General features: G+C 41.9%; 1 protein-coding gene across 3 annotated transcripts; it reads right to left on the bottom strand.

The window, feature by feature from the left end:
* Window positions 1-67: 67 nt before the first annotated feature.
* Window positions 68-9275, bottom strand: stx17 (syntaxin 17). Of its 3 annotated transcripts, XR_004611204.1 has the most exons (8): window positions 9089-9268; window positions 8192-8400; window positions 8026-8091; window positions 6067-6375; window positions 5086-5136; window positions 2772-2858; window positions 2469-2631; window positions 1000-1084 (listed from the first exon to the last, which is right to left on the bottom strand). XR_004611204.1 is itself a non-coding variant. In XM_034553120.1 (7 exons), exons 2-7 carry the CDS (start codon window positions 8312-8314, stop codon window positions 851-853), a joined length of 870 nt encoding a protein of 289 aa, XP_034409011.1. In that variant the 5' UTR covers window positions 8315-8400; window positions 9089-9275; the 3' UTR covers window positions 68-850. The 3 variants fall into 3 exon arrangements, 2 of the variants coding, with proteins under 2 accessions (XP_034409011.1, XP_034409012.1); XM_034553120.1 differs by lacking the exon at window positions 2469-2631 and having other exon boundaries at window positions 68-1084; window positions 9089-9275; XM_034553121.1 differs by lacking the exons at window positions 2469-2631; window positions 2772-2858 and having other exon boundaries at window positions 68-1084.
* Between the last annotated feature and the right edge of the window lie 904 nt (window positions 9276-10179).

Genomic DNA, 10179 nt, shown 5'->3' with positions numbered 1-10179 from the left:
TACTGTTGTCTGAAGATTTCTATGTCAGTCTCTGAACGGTGTGATATTTATCCAAGAAATGACCTTATTGAATAGAAACATTTTATTTGCATCAGTATCATCAATACATGGCAGTTTGTTCCACTCCAGTCCCTGAAGTGATCTGGATAGTGGCACTTTGGTGCTTTATGTACAGTTTTCCGCTGACAAGTTGCAAAAGCAGTATAGTAAGTATCTTTAAACAGTATAATTAATGCAAACATTGAAGCATTTCCACTTAAACACTTTAATTGAATGTAACACCACATTATTTCTCTCCATGTATAATTGTAGTGCAGCTGTTCACATTCGGATATTATTTTCTGCATAAAGGAAATGCTGAAAAAGAATAATGGGAAGAAAAGTGGCTAGCTTGAGGAACAACCGGAGTTCTAATAAACGGCATGATTCATGCTCGATACATCCACAGGGGTTGCGAGTGTCGGCACCGGTTCGTCACAGCATCCTTACAGAAAGGTATAACTGAGGCTTTAGTGATGGCATTTGAAAGAATACAAAGATGTATTTTAGTAAATAGATGCGATGTCATGCTGACACACAATAAAATATGTAGTTCAGAATTCAAAAATAATTTGTGTGTCTAAACTGAGATAGACGTCCTCACAGACGAACCATTCACACCCGAACATCCAGCTGTTATTGCAGAATTGTTTTTACAACAGTGCATGTGTCCAGCAAAGCCCAATGACGTCTCTTTAAGGCACTGTGATGCCGCCTGAGGTCCAGTCTGTGCTTCTGATTGGTCGGTCAACACTGGCGCTTCGGCAATTAGTCGGGACTTGGAGTCAGAGGCCGGACCAGAACTGTTGGGTCATTTGTCCTTGTTTGACTCCGGCGGCGCTGTCAGTTGTTTCATCTGTAGATCCACTTGGGCTTTGCGGTGTTTCTGGACCAGTTTTCCACTTGCAAAGCCCAGGGCCCCCCCTCCCAGAGCCGCAGCCAGCCCTGCAACTTTGAATCCAGCCAGCAGGCCAAGTGGACCTCCTAACACACCGCCCAGCAACGCCCCGGCAACCGGCAACACCGTCAACTTGTAGCCAACCGCCTAGGGAGAGACAGGAAGAAGAGATATGGTCTAGTTTAATTTAACGTCCACATACTTTGCCTTTTGAGGCATCAGCACTTTGTGGCTTCAAGACATTCTGCGTTAGAGTTTGAACGTGTCTATCCTTTCATGATTACACCGACCCACAAAAAAGCCTGCATGTGTAAATGTAAATCAACATTTCCTTTGCAGCATCAAAGAGTTTTCATTATATCCATTTAGGAGAAATCGGAGAGATATGGCCCGTGTGTTATTACGGCTGTTATCATCAGACTGGAAGGTGCTCTTTGCTGATGACAATTAATGACACACACACACACACACACACACACACACACACACACACACACACACACACGATTAACACTTCACCGTTAAATTAATCTAGTTCTAAAGCGAGCATTGCTCACCACCCCTGTGGCAGTTGAGGGAATTTTAATTTCATCTGAGCTGAGTTAAAAGGACTCTGGGCACAGGTTGTACAGGCAGGAGGAACTGTGTGTGTGTGTGTGTGTGTGTGTGTGTGTGTGTGTGTGTGTGTGTGTGTGTGTGTGTGTGTGTGTGTGTAATGCTGTTTGACCTGATGACAGATTACACACTTTCAAACACATTAAAACATCTGACACTCCTCTCATCTGCTTTATCCCCCCCCCTCCTCCCCCCGTCTAATGTGCAGCCCACTACATCTACCAGCAACCTTACAGAGGGCAACCTTTATTTGCGCCTCCAATTGGGGGAATTAAATTTAAAATAACAATGTCCAAAGAATATTTAATTATTTGTAGCATTTACTTCAGAAAGTTCAAACTGTTAAAAGAGTTGTTGTACTTACCTTGTATCGGTATCCAGCTATAATATTTTGGTTTTATTTGCTTATTTTGATAGACCAGTCTGACATTTCTGCTGCCATCCAAAGACAATGGAGGCGAATGGAATGATGCCCACACAATTTAATTTAAGATGAAATTAAATGACATTCTTTTCGCAAATTGTCTCCAAGTTTTATTTCCACGTGTACTGATACTCATGGACACTGTGGGTTGTTAGCAAATGTCACAATCCTTGATAGAAATGTGTTTTGCATATAACTCTCTGATAGTCAGATCTCAATATGGTTAATAGATGTATGTGTGTGTGTGTGTCTTTTGTAGATGAACAAAAACAGGTGATTTATTCTGAGTATTACAGACAAAAAGTTCAACATTTCAAGTGCGTAAAATGTGTGAACGAGGGCACTGAGTTGTCCTTCGGAGTAACACTCAATGTGTTGTGTACTGAATTGATTTTGGAAGGCCAAATGCCGCTCCTGAAAAACTATTAAACAGTCATTCAAATCCTTTCTTAGTGCTACACACACACACAAACACATAGACCCTCATCCTACCTCTCTATCACTCTTCCTCCCCTCCACTCCACTCCTCTCGATCCCTCTCCTCTCTCTATTTCCTTAATTGCAGCTTTCCTCCGTATTCGAACGGATCAATAGGGACAAATGCTGTGGAATGGCTGGGAGGCAAAGTGCCATCGATCTCCCCATCTCCCAAACACTACACACACACACACACACACACACACACACACACACACACACACACACACATCAGATCATCAGGCCACACACACACATACACACACACACACACACACACACACACATCAGATCATCAGGCCACACACACACACACACCTTCCCCAGGCTCTTGGTCCCCTCCTCCACGTTGGTAGTGGCTGTGTTGACGCTGTCTTCTATGCTGTCAATCTTCTCCTGCTGGGACTGATGCACACACACAAACACATATTAACACGCACACACACTCAAGTAATCACATTCACCTGCAGATACACACACACACACACACACACATGTGAAAGACCTACCACCTGTTGTGTATTAAGCTTTCTTCTATCTCTCCAAATTCTAACTTGTTAACACAGGAAGGGTGAATGAGTGTGTGTGGACGTTGTAGGTATATTCAAAGGAGATTTCACTGGAGGGGGGGGGGGCTCTGTGTTTGTGTTATTGTGTAGATCTCATGAAATATTCAGAGAGGCAGCTGTCTCTCTCCATGTGAGGGCTGGATGGACACAGTGACGAAACAACAACGGGAGTACTTTTCTTCTTCTACTCTTCCTCACCTTTTCTCCCTCTTTCACATCCTCACGCTAAAAGTTATTTGACAGATTCAGCTATGTCGGTCTTTATAACCTGACTGAAAACGGACCGTTTAACCCCTCACTACTCCGATTCACAGATTAGATCTTCATCTCTCATTTTCCGTCGTGATATTTTCTCCCTTAAAAGCAGCAGTTTCACCAACAAGATAATTGAACTGCAACTAACAATTATTTTCATTATTAATTCTTCTGCTGGTTATGTTCTTGATAACACTGTGAAACATGCACATTATAATTTCCCACAGTCCAAGGTGCCATCTTCACATGCTTGTCTTATCAGTTTGCTTTTATATGAAACAGGAAAAATCCTCAATCCTCCCGTTCAAGACAAAAAAAAGACTAAAGCAGAGAGCCCTCGTGGCTTGAGGGTGAGGAACGTCCCTGGTTCAAGTTCGGTCAGGTACCTTTGTTGCATTGCTACATCCTTTGTTACCTGTTATTATCTAATAAAGGCCTAAAATGCCCAAACATGATGATACAAAATAATTAGAATAGAAAAATAAGATGACAAACACAACTGTTTCTGATTAATTTCCTTTCCAATAATGTGTTGAATATGTTCAGATGTTTTGGTGCAAACTTAGATTTAAAATAAGTGTATTCTTCTTTGAAAACACTAGTTGGCAAAACGGTCTCATTCCAAGGTCCATTCAACCGTTGTTGAACAAGAAAAGAGACATTTTAACTAATCCATGACAACTGGACATACTCCCATCTGCTTGGGAAAATTGTAGAATTTGGTTTAAAGTGCCATTAAATGGGCTTTGTGGCGAATTTAACATACTTTTTACATTTGTCATATTATTTATTTAATACCTTAATGGTAACTGTACCTCATAATCTCATGGTCTTCTAATATGAGAAGTATGAGCTGTCAAATTCAATAAGTATCTATGGTGGAAGTTAGTGCCAATAATAATAATCTTGTGATTAATTGACTTGTGCATGTACGAAAAAGTTGAAGTTTTGGTCAAACTTGAATCATTTAAAAATTAAAGAAATACATATTTTGCTTAAATGTTTTTGTTTTATTTTATATTATAACATCCTCTGTTTTGAAGCCAAAGTGATTTATTTCAATAAATTAAAAACATTAACTTTTTTTATTGAACTGAATAAGCAATTGTCATACATGAATTTTTGCGTTTCATACAGCACAATCGCAAGATGAGCTCATAATGGTGCGGCCTGAGAAGACACACAAAGAGAAAAGCTACAGGTAAGGACACAGACACCGGAACAGCCACTAACGTGACGCATGCACAGACACAACTACACTCCCACTCCACTGTGGCTGAGAGCTGGAATGGAATATTACTCCCCTAACGACGTCTGTCACCCTTGAGACACCACAATAACATGTCTATGCTCTTTCTGCCCCCCCCCTGCTAGTTTTTTTTACACTCACTACATCTTCACTCTCGGTCTCGGTCTTTTTCACTGTTAATCTCTCCTTTGCTCGGCCTCACTGCTTCTCTTCTTCTATCCCTGAGGATAGAGTGATAATCTGAGCCGTCTGTTCTCCACCTGCTCCGATGTATCCATTGTTCCCCACCTCTTCCCCCGTGGACAACTCGCCGTCCTCCCCCAAATCTATCCTCCTGCCTCGGTGAAGGGCCTCTGGGGCCTCAGCGGTAGTCCTGAGCCGATCTGTGTCACCTCCTCTCCGAGGAACTTTACCAGGCAACACAAGCACACACTGTCGAATACGCACCACTTCCTCTGCCACATTGTTTTCGTTCACAGGGGCAACTGTGCACAAATTCACGAGAAACGTGAATGTGGCAGCCAGGAAGTACACAGTAATGTTCAGTGTTCGTACTCACATGGACGAGCAGAGAGAACTCCGTCACCAAACCACTCAGTTCCTTCAGATCCTGAGAGAGAAAGAATCACCGCATTTATTTCATTGTTATGTTTATCGCACAAGTCCACAGCTACAGTACGTCTAAACGGTCAGTGTCTGGGATTGACAGTCACTTTCACTAATGGACGTGAATATTAATGTGTACTGTATGTGTCACAGTAGAGCAGGGAAGAGGGGTCAGTGGCATTAGATGATCTTGCAGTGACGATGAATAATGCACGTAACCATAGCAACGTTTAGTAGAGCCCAAGGATGGAAACCACTTTATTGTACTTTGTGTTGAGTGCTTTGGTTTTAGATCAACCTTTTTCACAAAAAACATTTGTAAATCTCACAGCAGGAAAAGCACAATTCTTCATTTTTAATTATTATAGTATAATATCATGATGGTTGAATTCTATTTTGCTGCTTTGGTTTCAGGGTTATTGTGCATGTTTAACAACTATCAATAACAATAAAAAAAAAAAACCAAAGAAATAAACAAGTTCAAGGTATGAATCATTAATACTGCCAAAAATCTTTCGGCAAGATTTCGGGGAATAGTTTTGCTATTTACTCCAGTTAAAGAGAACTTGATGATGCTTAAAGAGCAAAGCTGAAACAATACATTCAACTCACATGGACAAGATGGAGACAGACAATTACATTATTAACATGAAGGATGATGCTACAACACAAGAGCTAAGATGTGGGAAGTGCCTGTCCATGTTAAATCGATTACTTGGAGTTTTTTTTATTTCTTATTTGACAGGAAGTAAAGCTTACCTAAACTAAAACCTTGTTTTGCTGCACACCTCAAAAACAAGGGTCTATAACAACAGTAAAGCAACAACCAACAACATTTACTTTGATTATTTTCACTATATTTTGACTATAAATGTAAGATAACTTAAAATAAACTATGATATCCAGACTGTATGTTAGGGTCCAGCCCTCATACCTCTTCCAGGTTGTCCCAGGACTCAGCCGCGCTCTGATCAGCAGGGATTTCTGGAAGGTAAAGCTGAATTTGCTCGCACATATTGTCATCAGCGTGGCAACTGCTGGACACACAGCTGGACGGCTGAGCGGCAGGTGGTGTCGCTGGCGCAGGCTGCGGCACGGGGTTAGAGTGCAAAAGCAGGAAGTCTCGTGCGGCGGCTGATGCCCGATCTCTGACTGGCCTGACAAGCGCTTCCAAAGCGTCAGCGTCTTCAGCACGAACTCGCGTGCACAGCTTCTCCATCTCTCTGACGTTAGCTCTCAACTGCTGCAGGGAGACAGGAAAGAAGCAGTGTGATGTCTGAACATGTTCAGAGAGGGACAAACACACATTGAATGAAAAGCATGGTACTAGGATGCGTGACTTGATTAAGGGACATACTGACAGACCAGGGACAACCTGTGGTAACATCTACCCCTCACTGCAAAAACACACAATGTTAACGAGCCATTCAAATAATATTAATTCATCAAAATAAAAAATAAAATCATTTGGATCCTAAACTTCAAAATGAATAAACAAATCTACACAAAATCTTCAGACAAAAATACGAGTTCTTGTTCATTTTGCCGGTTGCCCAAGTTGGAAAGAAGTGCTCCCAATAAGCTGTTCTAGTGGTGGGAAATGCGTGTGCGTGTGTGCGTGCGCTGGGGTGTGGACTTAATAAGGTTCAGATATGAGGCTGGGGACCACAAGGCCCCTCATCCCACCGTGCCCTGAGGGTGACAGGAGGATTACATCCCAGCCGTCAACCCTCCAGGCCGCAGCCCGACCGCGGCTCAGGGGGTCAACGCGCTGCCGATAACCCATTCTGCTAATTACACAACATGAATAAACATACATGCATACACTCGTCCTTGTGTGCATAAAACTGAAAAACTAATTAACACAGCGACAGTCAGGGCAGGCACAGCCTGCAAATTAACCGTGAGTGTACGACACGGACAGACCAACCAAACACATTCTCAGTAGCAGATATTCTATCTATGCTATGGAATATGAGCACACATGCACACCCGTCTAAAGCAGAGTAGACTAACCCCGACTCTGGATTAACACCATGAGGACATGGTAAAGCACTCTGCGCGTGTCCCTGGAGTTTGCAGGATAATGGTGAGAGGATGGGTTGTGCCTGTTTGGAGTTATTTCACCTTCAGAGACATAGCGGCTTCCAGGCAACAACATCCTCTGAGACATTTCACACCCACCATGTGAACAAGGCAGCAAGTACTTACACACACACAAGAGACGATCCATTGGAGGTTTGGCAACAACCCTTTCCTTGCCCTGATTTTTAAGAGTGAATTTCTATTCAGAAAGTTCCTTTAGTTGTTCAAAACTGATCTATTCTTTTTATGTATTTCAGATGCGTGTATATGTTTTTCTGGGCAAGCTAATTATTTATCCTCATCAGATGGAGTGGCTCAGTTGCCATGGAGATGGTTTTAGATGTTATCATGTGACTCATGTGAAATACGTTGGACCGTGTGTTGAGTCAACGCAGAATGTTGAGAATGTTTTTTGTCAAGCGTTTGATCCACAAAAAGTAATCTTCACTTTGCTCATTGTGGGGTGGCGGGTGTTCAGTTTCTCTGGTCATACCTCAGTTCAAGAAGACACTTCTATCCTTCACTAATATACTTAACTGGATAAAGATGCCACTCGGTGTCTCAAACTGGAAAAACTGACCGCCACAAATCAGGAAATGTCAAGTTCCTCCAGAACTGAACTCCTCAGCTTCCAGACAATGTGAGATACAAATGTACTATACAGTTGCAGCGTCATGCTTGTTCAGGGATTTTTGAGAGACATCATCATCCAATCAATGCTCACATTCACATGTCGGCCAGGCTCTGGCTCGGGTAATATAACACACGCATACAACAATGCTTTAGTTTACGGAGAGGTATCTTATACCTGAACCGTTCTGCTGGCGTTGATATGCTCCAGATGAAGCCGGTCCCATTGCTGGCTTTGTTGGTACTGCGGAAATGAAGGAAAAACTATCTGTTATCCATCTGTGGACACCAAGAGTGTGGATGTGAGGGTGCGATCATGTGTCTAGCCAGATTTCAGCTGTCACCTTCAGTATGTTATTGTGGTGTTTCTGCAGCCTCTCCAGGTCCGTGGGTAGAGCCACTTTAATGAACTTGTGGATTGGTGCCTCCAGGCGCCTCAGTGTCAGCTTGTTGCCTTCCTCTGCCATGTGTCCTGCTGACTGCCCACAGCCAACACCTCGATGGAACTTAGACACTGCACCTGCTCAGCTTTATATCACTGCCCCCACAGACACTGTACATACCAGCAGAGCAGGATTTTAATAAATACATAAATCAAATGAATAAACTATGCAACACATGCCCACACATCTGAAATTGGCATCTCCATAAGACTAATCCTTTTTTTCATGCCAACATATTTCAATGAAAAGAATAACTAAAGTATGACTTACAAGATACACCGACAGTATAAACGAAACTGGGGAACTGTGACTTACAATTAATCAGTTCATCAGTTAAAATACTTGACAGATTCATCAATAATGAATACAATGGTAATAATAAGATACAATCTGTTGTTGCAACCGTAGTCTACGTCACACTTTGTCATTTAAATGTTAATCACGATGATTTATGATACACCTACTGTGTAGTTAGAGAGGGTATTTTAACGGCTATTAGAAGCACATACCAATACCGACTAAGATTTTCGGGCGACCTATTCTCAAGGTCGTTGCGCGCGCCACTATATGTTTATGTTGCTGATGTCACAGTCAAGAAACAGTTCATTCATGTGTGAGGTAACTGGTCACACTTCAAACACCTGGGTGGAAACTGTCACGCAACCTGTTTGGCGACTCGTTCTCGTATTACTTCCTTTGAGGCGAAGCACTGATTCAGCCAGACAATCACGAACCACCGTAAACGAAACAAAAAGGTGCATGTACGTTTTTAAAACTGGCAGCTCCAGCGACACTTACCACTGAAGATGTCACTCGAGGATGTAACTTGTGTTCGCTAAAGACTGTTATGAACCTCCATGCTGTTGAGGAAAACATCTGCTGGTTTCCGCCAACGATTTCGTGTTTTTCTGACACTTTGCTGTTTGTAAACAACTCTTTTGCCAGTGCGTCTGCGAAAAGGTTCCGACCTCCCCCAGCGCCCACAGCATTGCGTTCCTCATCGCCGTTCCCCGGGACTGCTCCGCCGACCACGAACGACCAGTCACTGACATTCCTAAAATATAACAGTGTTTATTTATCCTATTGATTATATTTGGTCGTGTTGTTTGGAATTAGAAAGGTGCAGCATATAAAATAAATAACAAGGAGCCTAGAAACATTATAGACTAGCAGGCCGGAATTCATCTCTCTCTCTCTCTCTCTCTCTCTCTCTCTCTCTCTCTCTCTCTCTCTCTCTCTCTCTCTCTCTCTCTCTCAATTCCTCAGACATTGCAAGGAAATGTAATTCAACATTATTTATTTTAGATCAATATATTTCTCAGGTCATGTTGCTAGCCACTTGTATTTATTGTTTCTCTCCATGGTTGCATACAGAAAAAGATTACAGGCAATGTTTTTACAAAAGCAACAACAAATGCAGTATTTATTTATGTTGTTTTAATAAGTAATTGTAAATATGAATCTGGTTATCATTGCCCATCATTAGCGACTGGGACCCAGAAAGCATTCCCCTTTTTATCCCATTATGGTGAAACTTATATACTCGATATACAGTTTCTGCTATCAAAGTGATCAGAAGTGAATTTTGTTCCAATCCATCAAATATTCAATAAAAAATAATCCTGCTATGACATAAGGCTACATGTTTTTGTACTTTGGGGTTTAACGGCTTCTGTGCTTTTTAAACACTAAATATAATATAAATACAAAATTACTGTGGGGTCACTATGTTACAGCAACATGAACTAAAATGTGTGACCTTTCAAAATGTGACACAATTACTCTTGACGGCCAGACTATCAAATTTATGGGAATGTGGTAATATTTCAAGCAGTGGCGATACTTCAGAAAGTCCTATTCAGAAAGTCCTATTCAGATCACAGCCCCAG

The sequence above is a fragment of the Cyclopterus lumpus genome, chromosome 16 (genome assembly GCF_009769545.1).
Source record: "Cyclopterus lumpus isolate fCycLum1 chromosome 16, fCycLum1.pri, whole genome shotgun sequence".
Taxonomy (NCBI): Eukaryota; Metazoa; Chordata; class Actinopteri; order Perciformes; family Cyclopteridae; genus Cyclopterus; species Cyclopterus lumpus.
The sequence above is the reverse complement of the archived record's forward strand: the minus strand, read 5'-3'. Positions and strand labels throughout refer to the sequence as shown.

What these genes read in the sequence shown, in the direction of transcription:
- stx17 (XM_034553120.1), bottom strand. Translation starts at nt 8,314, where the DNA reads ATGGCAGAGGAAGGCAACAAGCTGACACTGAGGCGCCTGGAGGCACCA. An exon ending in ACCACAATAACATACTGAAG is followed by an intron (nt 8,092 to 8,191) that starts GTGACAGCTGAA and finishes TCATTTCCGCAG; the next exon opens with TACCAACAAAGCCAGCAATG. An exon ending in AGTTCTCTCTGCTCGTCCAT is followed by an intron (nt 2,859 to 5,085) that starts GTGAGTACGAAC and finishes TGTGTGCATCAG; the next exon opens with TCCCAGCAGGAGAAGATTGA.